This window comes from Neovison vison, chromosome X (genome assembly GCF_020171115.1).
Source record: "Neovison vison isolate M4711 chromosome X, ASM_NN_V1, whole genome shotgun sequence".
Taxonomy (NCBI): domain Eukaryota; kingdom Metazoa; phylum Chordata; class Mammalia; order Carnivora; family Mustelidae; genus Neogale; species Neogale vison.
In genome coordinates, this window is record NC_058105.1 from 39,660,210 (window position 1) to 39,688,076 (window position 27,867).

Sequence of the window (27,867 nt, forward strand, 5' to 3'; positions counted from 1 at the left end):
TTGAAACAGATCTGATCATGAGGGCTTTATAATGAATTTGGTAGGAAGTTGAAAAAGTCTCAAATAAAACCAGAAAAAGAAGCACAATGGAGGGAAAACAGAGATGTTCGAGAAAGAATAACTGGTGAAGATGCTCAGTCGTGCTCATGAAAAGAGAAGGATATAATATAATATAATAATTATAATATATATATATAAAATATAATATTATATATATAATATAATATAATAATTCCAGGAATACTGTTGGAGGGCTTAGTTATCCACATACCAATTCACAGTATGAATCATAAATTGCACTTTGAAGAGTTCTTTTTTTTTTTTTATTTATGTATCAGAGAGAGAGGGCGAGAGAGCAAACACAGGCAGACAGAATGGCAGGCAGAGGCAGAGGGAGAAGCAGGCTCCCTGCAGAGCAAGGAGCCCGATGTGGGACTCGATCCCAGGATCCTGGGATCATGACCTGAGCCGAAGGCAGCTGCTTAACCAACTGAGCCACCCAGGCGTCCCTGCACTTTGAATTTTAATACAAAGAGGGAAATAAATGGTCTTCCAGATATTCTTCTAACAATACAAAACAAAAAACTCAACTTCATAATGAAGTACTATGTAGCTATGAAAAAGAATGAGGAAGATCTCTATTAACCAATAGGGAGTGATTTCCAGGGTATACTGTTAGCTGAAAAAAGCAAATTGCAAAAGAGCATGGATAACACGCTAATATTTTTTTTGCAAGAAATAAAGGCAAATAAGAGAACAATACATATGTTTGAAGTCAGCAGGTAAAGGGATAGGGATAGGATTAAAAAAGGGATAGGGATAGGCATGGGACTAAAAAGACATGGGAAAGAAAGACACTTCTCTGAATACACCTTTTTTGTCTTGTTTTTCCTTTTGGAAACACATTGTCTTACAAATTCAGAAAAGCACAATTAAATCAATACGAATGAAAAAGTGGGGACAAAAACTGAAGACAAGCTGAAACAAATGAACCCTACTGCATTTCAGATGAAAAACAACCACACCAAAAGGAAGGGGGCAGGAGGAGGACTGAAAACAAATCCTGAACTATTGTTTGTTTCTGTCATAGTGTGGGCAAAGCGCTTCTGAAACTGTTCAATACATTACAAGATTAAGCAAAGGAGCACATGTGTTGATGTCACTGGGAGCCAGGGTTCTCACTATGGAGGTTGGAATGTACAAATATGGAGTGGGGGAAGGCAAGAAAGAACCTGTGGGGATGGACTGGGATTGGAAGTACTGGTATGAACTCGTGATTTCTATACGTGTGTGTGTGTGTGTGTGCACGTGTGTGCACGCACACCTGCATCCATATACACATGTATGTTAGGTATGTGTCTCTGTATATTATGTGTGTGCATAGGTATATGTACATGGGTATATGGGTATGTTCCTAGTACCCAGATCTTGTTCTCTAATAACATCCTCCCATTAAAACAAACCAGGGTTCCTTAGAAAAATGACTGATTTCAAGGCTGGGGCAGGATAAGGTCAGTATGAGCCTAGACTCTTCTGTTCTGCTAGAAATAAAGAAGTGCTCAAGAAAATGATGGGAAAATGTAAGGACCCAGGAGTCAGCTTAAATGGCCCTTACTGGCTAAATCTGGACAATCTGAGCATCAAAATAAGCAAGGGCAGTGAAGAATTATAAACCACTGAAGAAAGAGAATTCACGAGTCTACACTGAGAAGTAGATAAATAAACAGAAGGTGGGGCTTTTGCTTATAGTAGAATGCAGAGTGCCAACTAGTAAATGGGGGAGGGAGTGCTCATTTGGAAAATCATCATTTTGCAATCATCAGGGTAAAGACTGGAACATGCAAGAATTTTTGACTGATGCTAAAACAGGAGTGGGGTGTGATGAGTTTGATGAGGAAGCAGGACATTTTCATTGTCTCAAAGTATCACCACAGGGATTGCTTATTAGTTGCAAAAAGAAAAATAGTAACTATGTGGTGAAGAAATCCGGCAATGTCTTTGACCAGCTGAACAAAATTAGTACCACCAACGAAGGGCAAGTGGACATCACATGCCTCCAGATGTGATGTCCTCAGGAGGACACAACATCTCCAATGCAGTATTCCAGCCATGAATGCATAATTTGAATGTAAATTGTGAGGAAACATCAGAGGAACCCAAAAATAAGGGACAGTATAATAAAGGAAAAAAAGGGCATTTTTAAAAAGAGGTCAATGTCGTTAAAGACAAAGAAAGGCTGAGGAAGCGTTCTAGATTAAAGGGGACTAGGGATAATGACAATTGAATGCAATACCTGATCCTCAACTCTAACGGACAACATTGGGTCCTTTATATGTTAGAAAGGAGGTTATTGGGTCAACTGTCAAAACTGGAATATGAATGGTGGGATCAGAAAATAAGTATTATATTAAATCTCTTCAAGTTGATAACCACACTGTTGTTATATAAGAGTTTCCTTATTAGAAAACCTACGTTGAAGAATTTAGTGGTCAGAGGTGATGATGTATGCAATTTACTCTCAAATGGTTCAGAAATAGATGGGGAATGCTAGCAAATGATAAAGGAAATGGGACAAAATATTAACAACAGATGAATCTGGGTAAAGAGTATACAGGCATTCTTGTGCTACTCTTACAACTTCTTTGTGACTTTGAAACCATTTCTAAATTTCGAAAAGGCAACTATAGAATTCTCTAGGTGTCACTGAGACTTGGCGAGATGGGGTTAACGAGTGAATTCTGGTAATGGAAGTATACACCTGGCTCAAATGGGAAAGACCACAACATGGAAATCCATGAACCTGAGTGTAAATGTGTGGTGGAGAACATTTGCATGGAAATAAAAAGGAGAGGAAATAGAAGTTTTATGTTTGTGGCAGTATGTTATAGTCGGCCTGCTCAGACAGAAGGTATGGCCAGTGCTTACATAATGCAAAACACAAAATTGAAATTGACTAAAGATAGATAGTAATGGGGAAGACAATTGGCCAAACATCTGTTTGAATCCAGTTAACAGCATCATCGGAAACACTATTGGCTTGTGACCATTTCAAATCTTAGATGAGGTGGGGAGATAGTTACAGAGGAAGAAAAGAAAAGGGAAAAGGAAAAGGAAAAGAAAGAAAGAAAGAAAAGCAAAAAGAAGAATAAGGGGAATAGGAAAGCCACTCTCAGAGCCAAGGTTCAATCCACAGTGGCAGAACAGAGGTAGGCCAGACCAATGAAAAGATTAGGCCCTTGAATTTTCATGAATATGTACTCCCAATAAAATAGTTTCATCTTTTTCAAGATTTTATTTATTTATTTACTGAGGGGGAGAGGTGGGACAAACAGATTTCCTGCTGAGGAGAGAGCCCAACATGGGACTCGATCCCAGGATCATGATGTGAGCCACAGTCAAGGGTTGGAGGCTCAATCTACTGAGCCACCCAGGCACCCCCTAAAATATTTTCATCTCATCTGCCCATTGCCAGGCAGAATTTTGCTCAGGGCTCTGCCCTTGTCACTGTCCTATTCCACTAGACTAGAATATGACATGGAAGACAGGCTGGGAGGACAGAAACTGGATTTGAAAGGATTTGGGCAAGCTGGAATGTGAAGTCAAAGCTAACCAGACAAAATGGAAGTGGGATGAATTTAAGGTGTTGCATTTCATCTTATACAATCAAGAACTTGAAAGACCTAGGGATTTCAAGTGACTACATGCTCAGTAATCAACACTCAGTAGTCAGTGTGACTACTCGAATAAAGAGGTTCAGGGCTAGGGGGGTCAGACCACTTTTGGAGTACTGTATTCACTTTTTTGAGAGCATGTTTTTAAAAAGATTTTATGCATTTATTTTAGAGAGAGGGAGCACAAGCGGAAGAGGGAGAGGGTGAGAAACTCTCAGACTCCATGATGAGTGCAGAGCCCGATGCGGGACTCAATCCCGGGCCCCTGAGATCACGATCTGAGCCATAACCAAGAGTCAGGTGCTTAACCAACTGAGCCACCCAGACACCCCTAGACAGTGCATTTTATAAAGCACTTTGACACACAGCAGTGTGTTCCTGAAAAGGATACCATGACAGTAAGGGGCCTGAAACCATCTCACATGAGGAGCGATTCAAAGAATTAAGGGCGTTTAGCCTGGAAAAGAGAAAATTTAGAAGGGAGGTACATGAGAGCTACCTAAAGTTATCTGAAGAACTATCATGGGAGAGATGGATCAGGTTTGTTAGTGAGGCACAAAAGGCCAGGACGAGGACTAATTAGTAGCTGTGGGTTTCATTCAAGAAACATTAGACTTGAAGTCTGACGGGCTTGTGTTCAAACCTTGACTCCATCAGTTTGTAGCTCTGTGACCTTGGGCAACTCATTTCACGTGAACCTCAGCTTCTTCATCCATAAAACAGAATTGGTATAATCTATGCCATAAGGCTAGGGAAGAAGCCATGAGGACTCAGCGTGATGATCAATGTGGGAGCGTTAATAAATGACAAAGCGGAATGCACGTTATCAATTCTTATCGTCATTGTTATTTACTAGGAGGAAGGGTTAGGCCCTCCGTATGGAAGCCCTGACAATTATTTACAACAACACAACAACAGAATGAGTTATTTTGTTTGAAGTGAGCTACCTATCACCAGAACTGGAAATGTTCCAGTAGAGGCAGGATAGTCATCCACTGGGTATCTAATAGAAGGGAAGAAGATTAGCCTAAAGGACTTCTAAGGTTCCTTCCAATCTGAAGGCGCTATGATCCTATTGCCATTAAGAATCATCCTTTAAGTTCTTCTTTACAAAGGGCTATATATCTTTGAAAATGGAGAGCAGAGCCTTCAGATCTTTGTCGCTTGGACTTATGGCTCAGCTCCCAGCAGACCTCTGCTCTACCCCTCTCAGGAAGGAGAAGCTCAGTTGCTGGCTTTAAGACTCACCAGAGCAAGGGAGAGAGAGAGAGACAAGTGCAGGAAAGCATGTCAGGGAGGCCTCAGAGTTTGTGACTCCTCAAGTTGAATAAAACACCTAGGAGCACAGCTACCCAGGCCAGGTGGCTTAGGTGGGAGCTGCACGAGGCAAGTGTTTTTCAAGTGTGACGCACAATGTCCTGTCACCTCCCCAGCCCACCATGTGGCCCAGCATGGGCACCAAACAGGAAAAGGAAGCCTATTGGGCTGGTGTCATGGGGAAAATTCCTCTCATGTGGGCCTGTGTGCGAAGTGAGACACAGACGCACACACACATACAAAGGTAAAAGAAAATACTAATTTGCAGCTCTGCGGACTAGGGCGAGAGTCCCAGGGTGAACCTTAGGGTGGGAATCAGCTCTAGTCTTGAATCCAGTTTTAATTCTGCTTTCCAGTTCTCCCCGGCACAGGGAGGGGAACTCACAACTGGGTCTCTCTCATCTGGCCATCGATGAGTCAAGTTTCTATTCTGCCTGGTCTTGCTCTAATTCACCAGAAGGTGAAACCATAACATGTGAGCTCAGTGACTGCTTTTTAAACAGCTTTCATTTCATGGCCCACTGCCACATTTTTGTATTTGGTGTCATTCTCAGAGGATGGGGAGAAGGGGGACAGTGACAGAGGCAGAAGGCTTATCACTACCATCACAGACACGAATAGGTCCGGGAAAGGAAGCAGTTGTCCTCCAACGTGATGTATTTTATCATGTTAATGAAGTGGAAGAAGAGCCGAGGAGAGAGATGTTCACACACACAGAATCAGCAATGACAGTGGCGTGGCTGCCCAGGAATGAATCCTGTGCTGGGTTCTGACTCAGGATGAGCAGAGTGACATGGATTAACTGAGGAAAGGCTAGGGATTACAAAAACAAATGGGAGTGGTCCCCGTGACTCCCCCAGCAAGGAAATACACACCTTGCTTGTCCACCCAGCAATACGGTCTTTGCAATGCCCTGGGGAAGCTTACACTGTCTACGAGAAACACTATACTCAACAACCTAACATGTCTTACAAACACTTGCCTCGTGGCGCCCCGGCCAATCTTGAGCAGCTTACTGCTTCCTTACATTTCCTTATCTCTGGCCACAGGCCCCAACTACACCATGACTTACTGATGAAGTTAGCCTGGCCAGTGAATATGGTGTACTGAAGCTCATAGGAGCTGATGCTGAACTCATCATCTGAGATCCAGTGGACTGTAATGGTGTCGTGGGAAGCAGTACAGAGCTCCTCTCGGATAGATGGTGGGTTTGGGGCTGTAAGGAAAGGTGGAAAAGAAGGTGAGGAAGGCACAATCTCTCTGTTCTGGAATTTTAACAGTTGTCACTCTTGCTTCCCAACTCAACACCACGTGGCAAGGAGGTTCTCTTCATCAACGAGATGCATTCGATGGAAGCCAAGTGCCAAGACCTCCAGTGGTCATGTGGTTTTCTTATTGCATGACCTTCGACCTGTTTCTTTTTATTTTAAAATAAGTTTTATCATATATTCTGGGCAGGATGGCCAAGAGCCAATTATACGAGTTCTCTTATCTGCGAAATAAGAGATGACCATTACCTGACAGATTTGTGGTAGATACTTACACTACAAAATGAATACACAGTGTCTGGCATAAAGTAGTTGTTCAGTAAATGACAGTTATTTTAATATGTTAACAAAAATAATGACCAATGCCAAATTATTGTACATGTGTATTTTTCTCGGGAAGTGGCCATTCAATAATCCTGAAGGTAACAAGAATTTTTCACAGGCTGGATGCATCCCTCATTTCCTAAAATTGTCTGCAAGCCAGACAGTTCTTACATTTTTTCATCCTAATCTGCTAGTTTCTCAAATTTCCTTAAAATCATTTGAACAGTATGCATATCCAAGCGGGACATGCTTTAATATTCCATAACTGCCACCTAAGTTCTAACCCCTTCAACAACAAGCAACAATATATTACTGACATGTATTATCTTAAAAGTTATAAAAGCATTTTCATTACAAATATGGTCCTTTTCTGATTACCTTAAAGTAAGAGAACACCAAAAGACAAGCATTAAAATGGGAAGGAAACCACAGTATTTTCACACCTGTTAAATAATCTAGCCCCTCCAGCAGTTTCTTTTCTCTGGAAAAATCTAAAGCAAAGTTTTCAAAGGCATCATTAAAATTGATGTCTGGAATCAGAACTTGAGAAGATGCTGTTGCCATAGCGACCCTGGAAAAGAGAAAAAGTGCATCAATATACATCAAAATCAGTTTGCAACTTTTATCCAATGTTTGATTCCTGATTCAACAAGGCAAAAATATATGAGTCGGGGGGCTTGATTCATTAAATGGAAAATATCATATCTGTGATTTTCCAATGGAAACCAGTTAAAATTTAATCATCAGGAACAAATTAAGAGATATACCATATTTATTCACATATGTTCACCCCGCAAACACACTCCCCCATCCTGTCTTAATTTTGAGAAGTAAATACAGGATTTTTTCCCCTCTGCATCATTTTCCATCTGGCAGGCAGCATCAAAACTAGACCTCTGAAGGCTTGGTTAGAGCAGTTTGAGAGATATTTTTTCTTCCCCTCTATTTTTTTTATGCTAATCAACAAGCCAGCATGCTGGGGCTGAGCTGAGTTCAAGCCTTCACCTAAATACTGTACTTGATTTGTTCTTTTATAACATTTGCATTTAATTTTATTACTATTTACTATGATTATATAATGCTCTGCTACTTTTACCTCCCCAGTTAGTTCTAAGCATCTCAAGAGCAGGGTTTGTATTTTGTACCTCTCATAGCTTCCATGGTCCGAAACACAGTGTTGGACACATGGTGAATAAACAATTGTTAAATGAATAATGAATGACTAACAACAACACAGCTGCTAACATTTATTGAGCATTTAGTAGACAGAAGAGACCATGTATGTACTTTACATTCATTATTTAATTTACCTCTTGCCATAATCCTGTGTAGTAGATGTTATTTCCATTTTATAAATGATGGTAAGATATAACATAAACAAGAAATGATACATAGAAAGCTTAAGTAACTTGCCTAAGGTCACACAACCAGTATATACCCTGAACCAATTTTAGATAGCTCTTGAAAAAAATTAAGGTAAATTCTTCTGTGCTTCAGCAATTATTAACCATGATAACACATCAGCATTCTCTTGGGCAGTTTTGACCAAAGCACACATGTTGAGGCCCTATGACAGACCTTCTGAATCACAGCCAATGAAGATCCTTGAACATGCAAATGACAGAATGGAAAAAAAAACCATTAATCTGTCAACAATACATAGGTAGAATAAGGGAAAGAGGCACTGAATGTAAAAGACCAGAGAGGAAACTTCTAAGGTGAATTAGTTGTAAGGGGTTGAGAAGCTAACAAACATTCACCTACGTAAACCCAGCTACACATCCACCAACAAGAGCTCTTGGCTGTTTGTGAAAATAGAGATGACTTAGGAATAAGCTGTAGGCCAGGATAGACATATGAAAGACTAACACTATAATCTTCAGGTCTTACATAGAATGGCCAGTCTTCAGGATTCAATGACTAAGAAGAAAACAACCCCTATAGGGCAAGAGTTAAGGCAGAAAGTTGGCTCATAAAATTTCTTCCTGGCCTCCCCAATCTTCTTTCTTCCATTCATCCACCCATCTGTCCATCACCCCATCCATCCATCCACCCATCCACCCATCCAATACTCACCGAACACAAATAATGTGCCAGGCACTGTGCCGGGCACACTGGAGACAGACAGTTGTGGTCTTTGCCCTCACGAAATTCAGTTTGTGGAGGAGAAAGATATTAAACAGGCAATAAAAATGCCACTACAAAGGGACTCTACCATACACAAGACCCCCCTGGCAGGGACTTGGGCACTAAGGGAAATCTCCCAGGAGGAAGTTCATTTTACGCAGTGACCTACACAATGCGTAGGAGTTAAGTAAGCCGAGACTATGTGGCTCTGTGTGTTCTCTCTAGTTGCGGAATTAGCAAAACCACACAGGGCCTTATGGGCCACGTTACAAGGTTTGCACTTTATCCAAAGAGCAGTGAAGGCCACTGAACCACTTTTGGCCAAGGAGTGATGCTCAAATTTATGTTTTAGGAAGCGTGTTCTGTCTGTACGGATGGACTGGAAGGGGTCAAAATTGGAGGCAAAACAGATTTTAAGGTGTCTACACATGAGCAAAAAGGAAAGTAGTGACAGGAACATAGACAAATAAAACAGAAAGCTAATTCACACAACATGAAAACAAATAGGCAACAAATATATTTCAAAGCCCAGGGTGTCTGGGTGGCTCAGTCAGTAAAGCATCTGCCTTTGGCTCAGGTCATGATCCCAGCATCCTGGGATCAGGATCCCTACTCAGCAGGGAGCCTGCTTCTCTCTCTCTCTCTCTCTCTCTCTCTCTCCCTCTGCCTCTCCCCCGGCTTGTGCTCTCTCTCTCTCTCTCTCACTCACTCTCTCTCTCAAATAAATAAATAAAATATTAAAAAATATATTTAAAAGCCAACTATATGAGGAATCAAGTAAATGTAAATTAAAGTGAGATTGCATTGAAGATTATAAATAATGAAAATTATAGGAGCTTTTTATGCCTGTATGAGATAATGTCTACATATTTTATTAGGACTGAAACTGATAACTAACTTTGGGGATAAGTTTGGCATTAAATACCAACATAGATTAAAATGCAAATATTCTTTGACATCACAGTTCTACTTCATAAATTTATTGCTAAGGAAACAACTGAGGTGTAAGGGCATTCAACATACCATATGTAACCTAACTCTCTAACCATGGGGACTGAGCTAAGTAAATGTAATACATCAAAAGATGAACTACTACAAGGCCACTGAAAATCAGTTCAATGACAGGGATAAGTTCATGATATATTGCTAAGTTTCAAACATAGGGTATAATGAAGTATATACAGCATGACCCTCTGTTTGTGAAATATTTATTGAATCTAGGGGCGCCCAGGCGGCTGAGTCAGGTAAGCATCTGACTCCTGGTTTCAGCTCAGGTCATGATCTCATGGTCGTGGGATCGAGCCCCACTGCGGGCTCCATGCTCAATGGGGAGTCTGCTTGAGATTCCTTCTCCTTTTCCCTCTGCCCCTCTCCAGTCACACACTGTCTTTCTCTCTCTTAAATAAATAAAAATCTTATAAAAAATAAAAATCTAAATATTGGGATACTATATTCCCAAATGTTAGCAGTGGCTGAAAGTTAAGGATGAGTAAAAATGGCATCGGGGTATATGTGTGTGTGTGTGTGTGTGTGTGTGTGTGTTGTGTGTGTGTGTGTGTGTGTGTGTGTGTCTATGTTTAATATGTTTAAGCAAAACAACATTAGTTATCTCTCAAGGATGATATGATAAGTGTCATTTGTAAGGGGGGAAGGAATACTCTCCCAGCTAGAATTTCATTTTAACCGAGGTCTTGGCCCATAATAGATTATTACAATTATTATTGGTGGGGAAGAATTTCAGACCCTGTGAGAAACCACTGATGAAGATATTGAGGTTGGGCAGATGATTCTCAAGAGAAAAGAGAATAGCCTAAAACAGAATCATAAAGACAACAGCTTTAAAGGAATAGGTCAAAGGCGATGTGCTCCCAAAGGCAAAAAGAAAATCAGTAGGTAGGGAGAAAAGCAGAAGTGTTCCCCAAAGCTAAGGGCAGAGAAATTTCAAGTACAAATCACTGTCAGTAGGAACAAAGGTTATTGAGTGATTTTTTAAAAAGATTTTATTTATTTATTTATTTGACAGAGACACAGCAAGAGAGGGAACAGAGCAGAGGGAGTAGGAGAGGGAGAAGCAGGCTCTCCTCAGAGGAGGGAGCATGATGTGGGGCTCGATCCCAGGACCCTGGGATCATGATCTGAGCGGAAGGCAGCCGTTTAAGGACTGAGCCACCCATGCGCCCCTATTGAGTGATTAAGGAAGACGAAACAGTAAGATAAAACAAAGGAGGGTATGTGCTATGGTGAGTGCTGTGAAGTGTGTAAACCTGGCAATTCACAGACCCGTACCCCTGGGGATAAAAATATATATTTATAAAAAATTAAAAAATAAAAAAATAATAAAAAATCTTTTAAAAAAAAACAAAAAACAAAGGAACGTCTATTAGATTTGGCAACAGGGTATCCATTTGGTGACCTCAGAAAGAACACTGGGAATAGTGTGGTAGAGGCAGAAGACATTTCAGAGACTTGAGTGAGTAGGGATGATTGAATAATGTGGTTTAAATTTATGTTTTATCTCTGCTCTCATGAAATACCATTGAAATGACAGTCAAAGAATAAAATGTCATAAACCCACAAAGACAAAGGGAATGGAAAAAGACATGCCAGCAAGTAAGAGATTGTCAGCAAATGTTTGGAAGCTAGAAAGGGATGCATGAGCGGTAACCAACAACAGACCAGAGAAAGCTGGGTCAGGAAGCCAACAACGTCAAGCTGATTTTGTGCCGCCGACAGTTGAAAGTTTATAGGAAGAACAGCTAGACCCCAGATCCACTCGACCAGAGAGACTACTCCTCCCTCGTCCTGGCAGGAGATGTGAGGTTCAGTTTCTGCAGAGCTTTGACGCTGCATCAAAAGCAGTCTTAAAACCCTCAGCCACCTTTTCTTCCTTGGCTCCCAGAATCGTGGCAGCAAGCCTAGACCCCTCATCCCCCATCAGAAGCAGGAGATTGGTAGATTCCTTCTAGGGGAAACTGACTGAAGAGAAAACACCTACAGAACTGACATTTGGGTCCCCTCAGTAAAAATCTGGCATTCCACCTTATCCTATAGTGACATTCCCCGAGGAACAAACTGTTCCCATACCCTCAGATCTTCCAGTCACCCTCTAGTGGTCAATTCAGTCAGCCAAAAGCTTACCAAACATGTAGGGAAAGATAACAACTTAAACAAACGAATGGAGAAAAGAACTTGGAGGAGACCAAAACAATGCAGAGCTTAGAAGTTTTTTAAATCATCGTTCAGATCTTCAAGAAGATAAACAAATAGTTTGTATCCACAAAGCAAGGACAGAATGCTAAAAAAAAAGCAAAGATCAAGAAAGAGTTCTTATAAATAAAAATAAGAATGCTGAAATTAAAATTTTAATAGAAGGACTGGATAAAAACTTAAGGAAACATCTCAGATAATAGAGTAAGTAGACAGTGTCATGAAAACTAGGAAATGAAAGACTTTAAACATCAGAGAGAAAATTTAGAATGTTCAACCTCTGACTAATTAGCGTCCTGGAAAGAGAGAAGAGAGGAAATAAATGGGAGGAAATTGTTAGTGAAAAATATAAGAGAACTTCCCAGAATGAAAAATCACTAGCCTCCAGATTGGAAAGACCTGCTTAGTGCCCAACAAAAATGAATGATAAAAGACCCATACCAAGGCATATCTTGGGAAATTTTAAGAAAAATGGGATTAAAGATAAGACCTTAAAACCTTCAAATGTTAAAACATAGGTCACATTTAAAAGATCAGGGATCAAAATAGCAGTGGGTTTCTCAGCCCAACACTAGAAGTCGGGAGAAGTCTAGGAGACTAGAAGTCAGAGCCATGCTTTCAAAATTATAAGGGAAATCTATTTCCAACTTACCAAATGTGAAAATAAATTTCAAATATTTTTTAAACAAAAAGTTTTTGAAAATTTACTTCCCATGTATTTTTTCTTGGAAGACTACGGGAAAAATTGTTCCAATAAAATTAAGAGAGTGAAATAGTACATGAAGGGAAAATCAGGCAGATCTTGATGATGTCTCTAATTAAGAACACTGAGACTCTAAGAGACTAAGTTGGCTGGAGTTCACAGGGCAGAGTATCAGAGAGAAGGCTGCACAGAGAGAATTCTGGAGACCTCCGGAAGGTTCCCCTCTAAGTATTCAAGAAAATACTGATCAATGCATGCATGTGAGGAAACTGCCCAAGGCCAAGAAAAGAGCTCCCTTAAAAGATGAGAGGAAAGTGCACGTGGGTGGCTCAGTTGGTTAAAAGTCTGCCTTAGACTCAGGTCATGTCCCCAGGGTCCTGGGATCGAGCCCCATGCCAGGATCCCTGCTCAGCAGTGGAGTCTGCTTCTTGCGTTTCCCTCTCCCTTTGGCCTTCTCCCACTGCTTGTGCTCTCGCTCTCTTTCAAATCAATAAATTTCAAAAAGTTTTTTTAAAAAAGGTTGAGAGGGAAAAAATCCCTGGTCCTCACAAAGGGCCAGGAATAGAGTCTGTTCCCAAAAGCCAGACTGGAAAATCTCGTGATGCATGGAGCACCTTGGAGAGTACTCAGAAATGTCTTGCCTCGCTAGTACAGAAAATGTGACTCAGACTAAACACTGCTCTGATTCCACCTGACATGTCTTAAAAACAAGACCCAAAAGGATCAAGTTATTTTCAAGAAACTTAACCATGTCCTAGAACAAAGCTTAAGAATATTTATAGAAATACAAAAATATACAGCACCCAATAAGATAAATTTCATTATGTCTGACATCCAGGAAAAAAAAAAGATCAGATATGCAAAGAAGGAAAAAAAAAACGCAACCCATAATGAGGAGAAAAAGCAATCAATTAAAACTGACCCAGAACTGACACAGATGTTAGAATTAGACATTCTGACAATTTTGATAACTGTATTCCATGCTCTGCCCAAGATTTGATTTTAATTTTCTTTTGAGTATAGTTGACACACAATGTTACATGAGTTTGAGGTATACAACACAATGATTCCACAAGTCTGTATATTATGCTCTGCTCACCACATGTGTAGCTACTATCTGCCACCATTCAACCTGATTACACTATCATTGAGTATATTCCCTATACTGTACCTATTATTCCCACGACTTATTCATTCCATATCTGGAAACCTATATTTCCCTCTGCCCATCACCCATTTTGCCCATCACCCACCCACTTTCCCTTGGCAACCATCAGTGTGTTCTCCATATTTGTAGGTCTGATTTTGCTTTTTGTTTGTTCATTTGGTTTGGTTTTGTTTGTTTTGTTTTGATTTAGATTACATATGAGTGAAATCATACGGTATTTGTCTTTCTCAGTCTGCCTTATTTCACTTTGCATGGTCCATCCATGGTGTTGCAAATGGCAAGATTGCATCCTTTTTTATGGATGTGTAATATTCCTCTGTGTGTGTGTGTGTGTGTGTGTGTGTGTGTGTGTGTGTGTCTGTGATCTTCTTTATCCATTCATCTATCAATGTACATATAGGTTTCTTGGCTATTATACATAATGCAATAAAAATAGGGGTACATACATCTTTTTTGAATTAGTGTTGCATGCCATATATTCAAAAGCTAGAGGAAAGGCTAAATATGTTTAAGTAGAAATAAAGATATTATAGAAATAACTAAACTGAACTTCTAGAGATGAAAACTACAATGTCTGAGATGAAAAATACACTGGAGAGATTAATGGCAGAGTAGGCATTACAGAAGAAAAGGTTAGTGAATGCCAAGATATATTAGAAACTATCAAAATGAGGGGCAGGTGAGTGATTCAGTCTATTAAGCAACTGCCTTTGACTCAGATCATGATCTCTGAGTCCCGGGATCGAGCTTGGGGTCAGGCTCCCTGCTCAGCGGGGAATCTGCTTCTCCCTCTGCCTCTCCCCCCTTCTGTCTCTCTGTCTCTCTCTTTCTCTCAAATAAATAAAATCTTTAAAAAAAAGAATATTATGGCTCCATCAGAAAGGATGAATACCCAACTTTTGCATCAACATGGACAGGACTGGAGGAGATTATGCTGAGTGAAATAAGTCAAGCAGAGAGAGTCAATTATCATATGGTTTCACATACTTGTGGACCATAAGGAATAACACAGAAGACATTGGGATTTGGAAAGGAGAAGTGGGTTGGGGGAAATTGGAGCGGGAGATGAACCATGAGAGACTATGGACTCTGAGAAACAAACTGAGGGTTTTAGAGGGGAGGAATGTGGGGGGTTGGGTGAGCCTGGTGGTGGGTATTAAGGAGGGCACGGATTGCATGGGACACTGGGTGTGGTGCATAAATGAGCCTTGGAACATTGAAAAAAATTAAATTTAAAAAATATACCATTTTATGTGTCAATTATATCTCATAAAGATAATTTTTTAAAAAAAAGAAACTACTGAAATGAAACACACAGAGAAAAAATAGCCAAAAAAGGAACAGAGCATCGGTGAGCTGAGACAAACTTCAATGAGCCTAACATACATGTAATAGGAGTTTGCATAAGAAGGGAAGGAGGTGGCATAAAGAATAGTCAAGGGGGCGCGTCTGGGCGGCTCAGTCAATTAAGCATCCAACTCTTGGTTTCAGCTCACATCAGGATTTCAGGGTGGTGAGATCAAGCTCCGCATCAGGCTCGGTGCTCAGTGCACAGTCTCCTTGAGATTCTCTCCCTCCCTCTGCCCCTCACCCTGTATGCAGGCGTTCGCGCGCTCTCTCTCTCTCTCTCATAAAGAAAAAAATCTTCTAAAAACTATTTGAGGAAATGATGGCTAAAAAATTTCCAGGTTTGCAGAAGTCAATTGTTAACGTCTAAAATGGGGGAGGAATAGCAATATAAGAATGTTATTTAGAAATGTAAAGGCCATGCCAACAGAAATACCTAATAGAGCTGAAACTTCTTGGCTTTGCTAGGAAGGTGTAGACTGTGGCACTAAACTCCCTAGGTTTGATTCCTGACTCTATCCTTTACTAGTTGGGTCATGTTAAGCAAGTCACATAACCTCTCTGAGCCTCATTCTCTCACTTGTAAAATGGGGATAATAATAGCATCTATCTCATAAGGGGTTTTTCTTGAGAGGATTAAATGAGTTAACACTTGCAGGGGCTTAGACTAATGCTCAACACAGTATCAATGCTCAATATTATTCTTACTGGAGAACAGAAATTAGGAGTGAGGAGATTGCTCTTTCTTACAATATGACTATTAGTAATATTTGATTTTTTAAACTATGCACAAGTATTACTTTAGTATAAATAACTTCTAATGTTGGAGAAGAGTAAGTCAGAGGTGAGGACATGGCACTATCTTTGAAAAAGTTTGCTAGGCGGGAAAAAGATGGATACAGCAATAGCTAGAGGGGGTATAAGGTTAGAGAAAGTTGTGGGTGTTATATTTTTTAGATATGAGAGACATGAGTGGGTTTAAAGGTGGATATGAAGTCAACTAGAGAAATGGAAAAACTGAAGCTATGGGAAAAAAGAGAAGCATGTGGCCAAAACACAAATAATACAATATAATCAAAAGGGAGGGGTGCCTAGGTGGCTCAGTTGGTTAATTGTCAGACTCTTGATTTCAGCAGGTCTTGATCTCCGGATTGTGAGTTCAAGCCCCACCTTGGGCTCCACAATGGGCATGGAGCCTACTTTAAAAAAAAAAAAAAAGGGAGTGGGGAGGCAACAGTCATGGATGTGGATGTAAATATGCCCAGAAGTTTGGTGTGAGAAGCTGAGAACTTTGTCCTTTGTCCTTTCACACCTGCCACTCTTTAAAATAGGATGTGAAGTCATTTGCTGAGCATGAGGGGGAAGGTGGCAGGGTTGGAATTTTTTTTAATTTATTTATTTATTTGACAGAGAGAGATCACAAGTAGACAGAAAGGCAGGCAGAGAGTGAAAGAGAGGGGAGCAGTCTCCCCGCTGAGCAGAGAGCCCGACGCGGGACTCGATCCCAGGACCCTGAGATCATGACCTGAGCCGAAGGCAGCGGCTTAACCCACTGAGCCACCCAGGTGCCCCAGGGTTGGAATTTTTTAGTTGAATACAGAACACTTGAAATAGTCATTAGGGAGACAAAGCAAAAAGAAAGCTGATCAAGGTGACACAGAAGGATTTCGGGGCCCCAGTGAGATTAGAAGCCATAAATGTGTGCTGTGATAATACCAACCTCTTTGGTTATGTGGTTTTCTCTAGCTGGGTTCTGCAACCCAAATACAGACATGGAAAAGGTGGGAAGAGGGGGACCTGGGTGGCTCAGTCAGTTAAGCATCTGTCTTCAGCTCAGGTCATGATTCCCGGGTCCTGGGATTGAGTCCTGCATTGAGCTCCCTGCTCAGTGGGAAGCCCCTCTCCTCCCTGCTCATGCTCTCTCTCACTATCTGTGTCTCCCAAATAAATAAATAAAATATTTTTAAAAAGAAAACAGAAAGAGCTGGGCTGGTTCGGGGTTGGGGATTCGATCAGGTTGGTGTGATAAAAAGACCAGGGAAGTGGGTACATTGCAACAAGAGTGGGCAGCTGACATGAGAAATCACAGAGCCTCAACAGACCAAAGAAAGAAGTAAAGACAGTAAGTAGCTGGTAGGTAGCAGTCGGGTCTTAGGGATCCCGATGAAGTTGAAGAATAGAGACTCTGGAAGAAAACCAATCAACTTTAAGTACAGCGATTGCAGCTAGAACAGAGGGGGGATGTTAATTTATGATTTCAGTGTAATTCTGACTGATGGCAAGGTTCAGCATGGGAGCCATGGAATCAGGTAAATAAAGGGGAGCAGAGGTGAGGGTCACTGGAGGAGGGGATGGCAAGGAGCCCATTAGATGGGGTCAGCCATGTGGAAGCCAGGGTCACCCGGAATGCTGGCAGAAGCAGGAAGAAGGAATACTGTGTACGTGGAGCCAAAGCCTTAGTAAATGGGAGACAGAGAAGGAGGCCAAATTTGCCTAATATGTCTCTGTAGCCCCTTAAAGCCTCGGTGACTCTACTGAGCAAGGTTCCACTTTAGACTTCAGATTCTTTGCACATGGTGTATAGATGGCCTTCGAAGGACCCATGAGTCCTCTAGAATCACATGCAAAATTCTACGTGTACGTATCTAACATGCATTTCCCCCTCAGGAGAAAGCTCAGGACATTCATCACATTTTCAAGGGGATGACTGATTAAAAACAAAAGCCTAAGAATTACTGCTCTATCCATCTGTGTGAGAGATAACTAAATGAAAGGAATAAAAATTGCACAGACTCAGAGAGGGCACACACCTATTCCTGTGGCCAAAAGTCTCTCTGCCCCTATGCTAACACCAACCTAGAAAGCTCCAGCACACTGGGACACCTGGGTGGCTCAGTCAGTTGGGCGTCTGCCTTTGGCTCAGGTCATGATCCCAGGGTCCTGGGATCGAGCTCTGCATGGGATCCCTGCTCAGTGGGGAGTCTGCTTCTCCCCTTGCCTATTCCCCTGCCTGTGTTCCCTCCCCCACCCCTTCTCTCTGACAAGGAGATAAAATCTTAAAAAAAAAAAAAAACAACAACAACAAAAAAGAAAACTCCAACACTGAATGGGCAGCAGAGAGCTGGGGCAGAGCCCTAGCTAGTTCCCTAGATCCCTAGGGAATGTGGCTTGCTGTGCACTGGCAGAAGGGGTGAAGCTAGCCAGAGGTTACCACTGAGGCTTTAGTAAAAAAGAATCTGGTAAGATCTTCGGGCAGCAGCTGCTATGTAGGTGCCCAAACAGAATTCAGTGACTTCCAGCTGCACCCTTTTCCTAAGAGCAGGCCTAGAGAAAAGAAGAGAAGTTGCTCACCTCTCGGCAATATTTTTTGCAGACTGGAGAAACCGGGCCTGGTCATTTTCTTTCAGGATATGTTCAGCCTGGTTGATGAGGACTGTTGAGCGCTCAAGACACTGACGGCAATTAGCAACCTGCTGTGCCAACTTTCTCAGTTTCATAACCTTAAAGGAATGAGCAGAAGAAAAATGAGTTTCAACATCCAGGGCTTAATTAAAAACGATAAAACAACACAAAGGAGATCTGCTGCAGTGATGCTAAAAATAAGGCCTATTAATATCCCATGGTCCCCGTACTAACCACTCACCTTCTCACCCCACCGTCTATGTCTTGCCAGCCCCTCCTCCCACCTACAGCCCGCTTACTTAGGCTGCAACACACTCAGTCATACACTCTCAGTCATCTGCCTCCTCTTTTTCATGGACAAAAACGTTAATTTTTCTGATTAGAACAAGAGTGCATGCTCACAGTTGAGTATTTAGAAAATAAAAAGTATCAAAGGAAGCCCTGCCACCCAGGGATCTCCATCGACCCATTTTTATGGTTGATGTATTTTCAGAGCCGAGTTTAATAAAAAGTACTTCCTTGTTCTTTATGGCACTCTACCTTCCAACGAGTATCTTTCTCTCTGTATTCTTATGAGCACCTGCACATTCACAGATCTGTGTTCTCAGGAATTTCAGTTCCTGCATTGGCTGGAACCACCCAGCATGGCACAAAGTATTGTTCATCACCTCAGACTCTCATAATCCTCACACTGTATACCTGGCATGAGTTTATAATCACTACGCTGACCGGCTGACCAATATGCCTACAACCATACGGATGCATGGAGGCTCACACCTGACCTTGACCCTACTTCTTCAGTTCCTAGGCTAAAAACCTCGAAGTCTTCTCTTTCCCTTCATCTTTTACAGTGAAGCAGTCGAGGATTCCCATCATTTCCTTTCTAGTAATTCCTGTTCTGTCCTTTCCTTCCACTTGTGCTGACATTTCCCCTGTGTAGGTCTTCATGGACTCCTATCAAGAATCATTCCATAAGCCTCTTAGATTGCTTCCCTGACTTCAGTGTCATCCTGTTCGGATACACCCTGGTTACTTCTGCCATATCGATCACTCTCTCCCTTCCTAAGAAACTAGGATGGCTTCCCAATGCCTTTGTGGATGAGCCCAAAGTCCTCATAATAGCACGCATGTCCTTCCATAATTCTGGCCCACATTTCTACCATCACTTTTTTTCTTTTTGGATTGACTTATAACATACCTACAGTAAAGCACCCACCTCTGGGTGGACAACTCAGTGACTTTTTTTTTTTTTGCATATACATACACCCATGTAACCATCAACCCAGTCAAGGTATAGAGCATTTCCAATACCCCAGAACTCATCATTTCTACCAGGTTTATAGCACTAGGCCAAACATCGCTTCTTCTTTGCCTCCCTCCCTCTAACCCCATTTCTTCTTACTTTCATGATCCAAGTTCAAACTGGAATCATCAGGATGAAACTCTGACATTTGTAAAGTCAACTCTGCCTTGGCCTCACCGAAGCTCCATGCTTTACCTTTGTCTCTTTGATTTTGACAGCGATCATTTGCTTCCTCTGCTGGATGATCTCTACCAGCTCGTCACATTCTTCCATGAGTTTTGCCTCATGCATAGCAGTATTCACCTGCCAAGAAAGTCCAGAATATTACACAGTGATTGCTGCCTTTGTCCCTTGCTGGTTCTCAAAGGTTCGGATTGACGCTAAGCATGCAGAACTTCTTCCATACCTCCCTCATTAGATCCACTCCTAGAAGAAGGGTAGAGATGATGATATTAATGATGCAAGGGCATTGAAGCACCACAGACAGGAAGCTCTCCGGCCTCTGGTAGATCATGATGGTTAATGGAAGGCTGGGCAGAAGGACAGATGAGATGGGGGCATGTTATTCCCACTGTATAATTCCCTTTACTCCAGCACCCTTTCCTCCTGTTGTTCTTTTGAAAAGAGGGTAAGGAGAATTAAGTATGTCAGGAAAAGAGGATCCCTCTCCACAGGCACAACAATATTAAGGTAACATTACAACAATCTATTTCTACCACCCTAAAAACGAAATGTTTTCAATTTTCCTTGTTCCCGTCTCATCCTAAAACATACGATGCACAGCCATGAGTTCAGAGTAAATATACGCATGCATAGATACATTTTCGTAGAGTTGTCACGATGTCTTGGCAGATACTTCTCACCTTCGGCCATCCAGAATCTGAATACCTTTCCCATTTGGGAATACTGGCTACATCAAAATACCTCTACCACAAAGTCAGATTTGGGGGGACAGGAGTTGAAAAAAGAGCCGCCATTTTTCACCGTCTTTCCATATACTGATTTCTCCTTCTTCCCATCTCTACTACTCTGGATATTAGACGGGAGGAAGCCCCCAGAAGGGCTAAAATGAGAGCAGGGATCTTTGGGTGACCTAAGTATAAAGGCAAAGGAAGGGAGATGGACTTCAACTCTTAAGCACTCAGTGTTCCAAGCGCTGTCTAGATAAATTCTTTCATGTAATTACCATAAGCCCTTCATAATAGAGGAGCCATTTTTGTTCCCGTTTCACAGATGGAGAAACTGAAGCTCAGACAATTTGAGTGACTCACTCAAGATCACACAGCTATTGGTGGTAAGCCCAGCATTCACACCCAGTTCTGTCAAGTGAATCCCCAGGGCCGGCTGTGTGGGTGGACGGGGTTCAGTTCCATTTTGCAGTCACACAGGGAAGTACAATCATTCCAAGAGTCTATTCCAGGAGTGCTGGAGCAGAGCTCTAGAAATCCCAGGAATAGACAATGGGTTCCTTGAGAGCATCCAAACTCCTGGGGTGAGATAGGCTTCATTAGCAAGGTAGGTCTGCATTTCCGATTGCTAGCCCCTTTCAGAAAATTCCTTTACATATTCTGAGCCAAGGAAAGTACTCGTCACTGGACCCTGCTGCCTGTTCGCTCATCCTCTGCCGGCCAATTTTCTGTTTCTTACTCAACTGAAATAAAATACGCGTGTGGTGTCACTGCCTGATTTTGTTTGATTTCCACTTGCTGGAGGGAATACCATAATGAGAGCTCCCATTTATTGTGAGTCAACAGTCCCACTCTGGCCATTCGAGTTTTCCCCCACTAAGGCTGTTCACACTTTTCCTAAATTGGATCTACATTTCTAAGGCAGAGAACCTCACCCTCTCAAGAAACTCCCACTCCTGTGAGAAGAAATTCACCTAGTGTTCCCTGGATGTGTGCTTAGAGTATCTGAAGACTTAGTTCCTGTAGTTTCCTTTTGAAGCTGCGGATGGTGTAGTACACAATGGTGTAGTGGTCTGTTTCTTGCCATTTCGCCCTTGGGCTGACCTTTACATATCCTCACTATATGCCAGGCAGGACCCTAATCAGTTTACACATACTAGCCCTCTCAACCATCAAAGCAATCCTACGAGGCAGGTACCATCAACCCCATTTTACAGATGGGAAAATTGAGCACAGAGGGACTAATGGATTCACTCAAGGTCACAGAACTAGTAAGTGGCAGAGATGGGATTTTGACCCAGGGAGTCTGACACTGGAGTCTACACCTCTAACCATTGCACTAAACCGCCTCCACAGGCTAGTGTAACAAAGTTCCTCCAGTCTCCGACACCAGTTACTTCTTTTGCTCCATCCATCTTTATTCTGTCATCCCATGCTCTTTAGTCATTTCAGATCACTAGAATGCCCCACACTTCCGTGACCTGTGCCTTGGCTTGAGACTTCTTTCACTTGGAAAGCCATTTCCCTATTTGTTTATTGAACAAACGTCTACTTTTTCTTTCCAGGCCTTGCTCAAAACTCTTCACTTTTGTAACTTTTTCTCACCCACTTGGATGCAATTTGTCCCCTATTTATACCTTCAGAGCACTTTCAATTTCATATTCAATTTCATATTTCAATTATACCATTTACTACCTTATGCCAGAGGAATTTACTAGTCTGTCTTCCCCACTCAAACATGAGTTCTGGAGGCCAGGGCTTGTGTCTTCTTTGACTGTCTCTCCAACATGGTGACTGGCATATGGCAGATGTTCAGTAAATATTTGTTGCATGGAATTGAATAGAGGTAGGGAGTATCTCACTGCTTGCTAGACGTGTCCACTTGGTTACTCAAGTTACCCTAAACTCAGTATGTCTGAAAACAAACTCACCAGGCACCTGGGTGGCTCAGAAAGTTAAGCCCCTGCCTTTGGCTGAGGTCATGATCCCAGGGTCCTGGGATCGAATCCCACATTGGGTTCTGTGCTCTGTGGGGAGCCTCCTTCTCTCTCTGCCTGCTGCTCCCCCTGCTTGTGCTTGTTCTGTGTGTGTGTGTGTGTGTGTGTGTGTGTGAGAGAGAGAGAGAGAGAGAGAGAGATACAAATAAAAATCTTTTTAAAAATTTAAATCATCATCTCCTCTCTAAATCTGGCTTCCACCTCTGATTTCCTTTTTCTTTCTTCCTTTCTTTTCTTCTTTCTTTGTTTCTTTCTTTTTTGTTTTGTTTTGGCTAATGCTACTATCATTATTGAAGTTACTCAGGTTCAGTTACTTCTGATTGCTACCTCTCTCTCATTCTCCACATAAATTCACAGCAGTCCCAAAGTCCTGCCCCTCCTTTTCTTTTCAAACTCACTAAAACTCTGGCAATACAACAAGGCTCCCAGCCAAGGAATCAGTAAGTTGAAGTCCTTATCCCTTTTGGACTGTGACTGTAAAAGCCTTATTAATTCATTCCCCTCCCTCCAGAATCTTTCCTTAGCCACTCACCCTTAGAACCCATCCTATACATACCCTGAAATCAGGAAAAATCATCCCCTTCTTCATCATCAAACATGTATTAAGCATCTTTTGTGTGTAATGCATTATGCTCAGGCCCTGCTCTCCATAAATCTGCAATCTGAATGGGGAAAAGCCACATGCATACAAAACAAACTAGTCAAGGCAGCATACCAATGAGTGATGTAGAACATAATCTCCAGAAATCGAAGGGAGAGATCGCTCTTGGTGGGGAAGTGAAGAAAAGATGCCTGAATGAAGTGGGTCTTGAGCCATAAAGATGGGCAGGACTTTGATTTTAAAGGTAAAAGGGAGGGAAATTTTGAACCAAGCCAACGAAATTGAGCTTTATTCATTAGGCAATATAGCATCTTTGAAAATATTTTTTGGAGAGTAGGATGGTGAGAGAATGAACTTTTAAAATAAATATATATTTTTATTTGAGTAGAGCTGACACACAATGTTGCAATAGTTTGGGGTGTACAATGCAGAGGTTCAACAATTTTATGCTGTGCTCACAAGTGTAGCTACCATCTGTCACCACTCAATGCTGTTACAATGCCACTGACTATATTCCCTATCCTGTACCCCTCATTCCCTGTGACTTATCCATTCCACAACTGGAAGTCTGTACTTCCCATTCCCTTTCACCCATGTACTCATTCTCCCACACCCTCCCCCCGCTTCTGGCAACCATCGAGTTAACTTTATTTTTTTAAAGAGTTGAACTGGGATTGATATGATTGGGGATAATGGTAAGCTGGGGGGGTGGCTATGATTTAGGAAACTCTCGTGATGTCAACAGGACCTAGCCGAAGAGAGTAACAGGAATCCAATGGAAAGGTCAAATATGAGATACACTCCCTGGCTGGAAAATCTTCAATTCACAGCAAGGTCCTTGAAGAAAGTTTTTATGTCACTTTGTTTCTCCTGCTGTAACAGGCACAATGCCTTACACACAACAAATATTTACTGACTGATTTAGTAAAATGAAAAAGCACAAAAAGAATGACAAACATTAGAAAATGGACTATAGTAAAGGCATTTTGTGGAGAAAATGTAGAAGGAAGTGAGGGAGCCAGGGAGGGGTTAGGACAGTGAAATCAAACAGCGAGGCACAAGTAGTAGAGCAGAAATTTGGCTGAAGAGGCAAAATCCCAAACTAAAGGTAAAGCAGTGACATTAAAATGTTTCCATGTCAAGAAGCAACCCAAAAGAGCAGGTTCCTTGAGTAGTTTCTGAAAAGGAAATACTCCAGGGTAAAACTGTCTTCATGATGTGAATAAAACATCTCAAATTGCTTGGAAGGTACTTGAAAGCCCTGGTATTTTCCTTTTCTGCAGTTTTCCTTGAAAATGCACTGGCGTATTTCACTTGCTTATTAACCCTTAGTTGAAAACAACGGGGCTTATCTTGATAAGCATTTTTGGTTGGTTGGTTGATTGGTTGGCAAAAGATTCCAGATCTTTATTCGGCCTTTGCTCTTTGGTTTGGTCTGGTAGGTTTGACAAGAAGGCTTTTTAACTGTGGAAAAATCTACCCTCTCCAAAAATTACCAGTAGAGTAATCTTGGCAGCCTACTTGTATAAATCTCTCTGTCCCCTAAACAGGGCAATTTTTGCATGGGCGGGAAGCAGTTTCTGATGTCAAAGACTGAGTCTCAGCACAAGGTTTCCAAGACCTATGCACTAGGGAGCCTCTCTTGTCAGGTCTCCAGGTCCTCTGCTCTGCTCTGTGCTCTTTTCTTTCTTCCCAAAGGCAGCAAGAATTTGCCTTGCACGTTTTTCTCCAACCGCCCACCCTACCATTTCCCAAAGTTCCTTCCGACCTCCCAGTTCAAAAATTACACCTACAGTCAGACCTATTCTTCCCCTAATTTCCTCCCTTCCCTGACACTGACACACACGTCCCATTAGAAGGATTTTACTGATGGTTTTTAACAAGGAAATAGATACGTGGGAGTTCACAAAAGCCACAAGTTGCAAAGGCTTAAGAGGCCACAAAAAAAGTAGTATTTAGGTAATTGTTTCTGTTCTCTATTGAAATGTAAATGGACCAGACCTTTTTACCCTCAGCTGCCTTCCCAGAGCTTATTTGATAGTTTCTTGGGGGATCTCCCACATGCCCATTCTATAGGTCTTTTATTCTTGGGTTCAAAGTGCATCAGTCTTCCCTCCAACTCAACCGCATGAGAAACTTCCTCACTCATACCCTCCTCTTGGCTCAGTCCCATCCATCAGCCCTTCAGAGGAGCACTGCCCAGGAGTTCAGAAGGAACTGAGATCTCCTGGTCAGGTGGGACAATATGGATGAAGTTATGGATGAGCTCTACAGCCAGAGTCAGGTGACATTCATTTATGTGGTAATGGACAAAACACTTCTTAGGCATCTCCATCTCGATGTCCTCCACTGTATGGTCAATGCCAGCCTAGCTCATTCCCAGAGATCTTCTGTCTGAAGATCTCCCCTGCCACAGAAGATTTTGAAATGCCAGCATTAAAGATCAGTTGGGGGAGTTGTTATCAGCAAGCATTGATCGAGGGCCTACCCTATGTACTACTAGGGTCTACGGGGGTTCACTGTGTGGGACAGAATGCTGAAAAAGACTTAGCTTCTGCTTTTGAGGCACTTAGTCTAGTGGAGGAGATGAGTGTGAATGAACTCAGCTAATTACAATTCACGGTAGAGCAGAACAAGCAATGTAACAGAACACAAACAAAGCTCCATGAGGGCACAGAGAAGAGAAAACTAATTTTGCCTGTGGCATAGGGCAATTGGGGGATCAGGGAAGGTTTCAGGTAGTGGAGCTGGTCTTCAAAGATGAGCAAGACGTGGGCACACAGAAATGGGGTTTAAAGGGAGAGAATTCTAGGCAGAGAGAATGCTGTGAAGAGCATGAACCAACGCACAGCCAGGAAAGTAGAGGATGTTTGGATAAAGCACATCAGGCCGACAGGTGCAAGGGAGGGAAATAAGGCTAGAAACAGAGGTTGCAGATACATTACGGAGAGCTGAGCTGTCATTTTGAGACTGCATGTACCTAGATAAAATGTCAGGATCTTAAAACTAGAGTAACACCTTAACCATTGTTAGTTAACACCCTCGTTGAGAACAAGGGGGAGAGGAAAAGCCAGCACAGTACTCAAAGAAATGGGAAAATCACTCTCTGTGCAAAGGAGATGAGAAGGGAAAGTGGGAGGTAAATTGGACATCTGATGGATTATCAACGAGTTGTTATGAACAGCTTTGTCACCTTACGATGCTGCAAAGAATTCATTACTCTCTTAAAACGAAGCGTTCAAGAAAATGCAATGTTCTCTCTGTTTCCATGAGTTCAGCTTTGATAGATTCCTTGATTATGGCTAACAAGACTGTGTTGTATACTTGAAAATTGCTAAGAGAGAGGTGCTAAATGTTCTCACTACACAGACCTAAAAGGTAACTATGTGAGGTGGTGAACATGTTAACTAACCTTATTGTGGTAATCATTTTGTAATATACATGTAGATCAAAGCATCGCACTGTGCACCTTAACTTATGCCACATTTTATGTCAATTAAATCTCAATAAGCCTGGGGCGGGGGGACTAAGAATCCACAATGTTTATGAAGCCAATGTAGCACCGACTACAGCAGCGCCTAAGCTAAGGTATTCATCCAGATCACACTAGGGGGATATCACACACACTCACACACACATACAGAAACACAAACACACCCACACACAAGCTACCATAACCATCACCACAGCCCTTTGTAGGAGGAAGGTTCAAATGTATGAAAGGTTCAAATGTATGAAATGTATGAAAGAAGATGAGACCATCTTCTTTTTTCATTATCTAAAGCAAAACAATGTAACATTTCAAAGATGTTCCTGCCGGCTTTACAGAATAGCTAAATGAAGGGGGGTGCTGTTTTTCAAATGGATTTTATCTGTTTCTTTAGATTGGGAAGACAATGATCACTTAAAGGCCTAGTGGATATGCAAAATTATTTTTTTCTCTCTTTTTATTTAATTCAATTTATGCAAAATTATTAATAGGATTTTTAGTCCCCTGGACTGGAGTAACTACAGCTTAGGGGGCAAAAGAAATTACTGAGGCAGAATTAAGCAAGCTACTGCCTTAGTGCCTGAGTTAATTTTTTTTGGCAGAGGAGTGGGTGAGGGGTACTAGCAGGTAGAGGTGGGTGGGGAATGGGACTGTGGCAGCTGGAAAAGCCCTGTGGATGGGGTGGTGGCAGCCGGGCCATCTCGAGAGGTGACAGATACAGACATCGACTGACAGACACACTTCCCGCAATGCAGTAGGAACTGTTCAAATTGCTTCATATATTTTAACTCATTTACATCTTATTAACCCTCTGAAGTTGGCGCTATTAATATCATTGCCATCCCACAGAGGAAACTGAGAGACACAGAGGTTATGTCACTTGCCCAAGATCATATAACCAGTACCTGGCAGAGTCAGGATTCGCACCCAGGCTGTCTGGCTCTTGTTCCATGATTTTAACCAGTGTGCGTGTGCGTGTCTGTGTGTGTGCGAGAGAGAGAGAGAGAGAAGCAGAAAGACAGACTATGCTCACA

The 27,867-nt window shown here is 41.9% G+C and overlaps 1 protein-coding gene across 5 annotated transcripts in view; it reads right to left on the minus strand.

Moving 5' to 3' along the window:
• The window catches only part of MID2 (midline 2), a 98,637-nt gene that overhangs the window by 8,374 nt on the left and 62,396 nt on the right, over positions 1-27,867 (minus strand). For 4 of the 5 annotated variants that reach the window (XM_044234448.1, XM_044234445.1, XM_044234449.1 and 1 more), the window contains 4 exons: positions 20,033-20,140; positions 18,484-18,632; positions 7,024-7,151; positions 5,971-6,204 (listed from right to left, as the gene is read on the minus strand). In XM_044234448.1, the coding sequence (XP_044090383.1) occupies positions 5,971-6,204; positions 7,024-7,151; positions 18,484-18,632; positions 20,033-20,140 (619 nt within the window). The remainder of the gene's footprint in view (positions 1-5,970; positions 6,205-7,023; positions 7,152-18,483; positions 18,633-20,032; positions 20,141-27,867) is intronic. The other variant, XM_044234446.1, reaches the window with a different exon arrangement.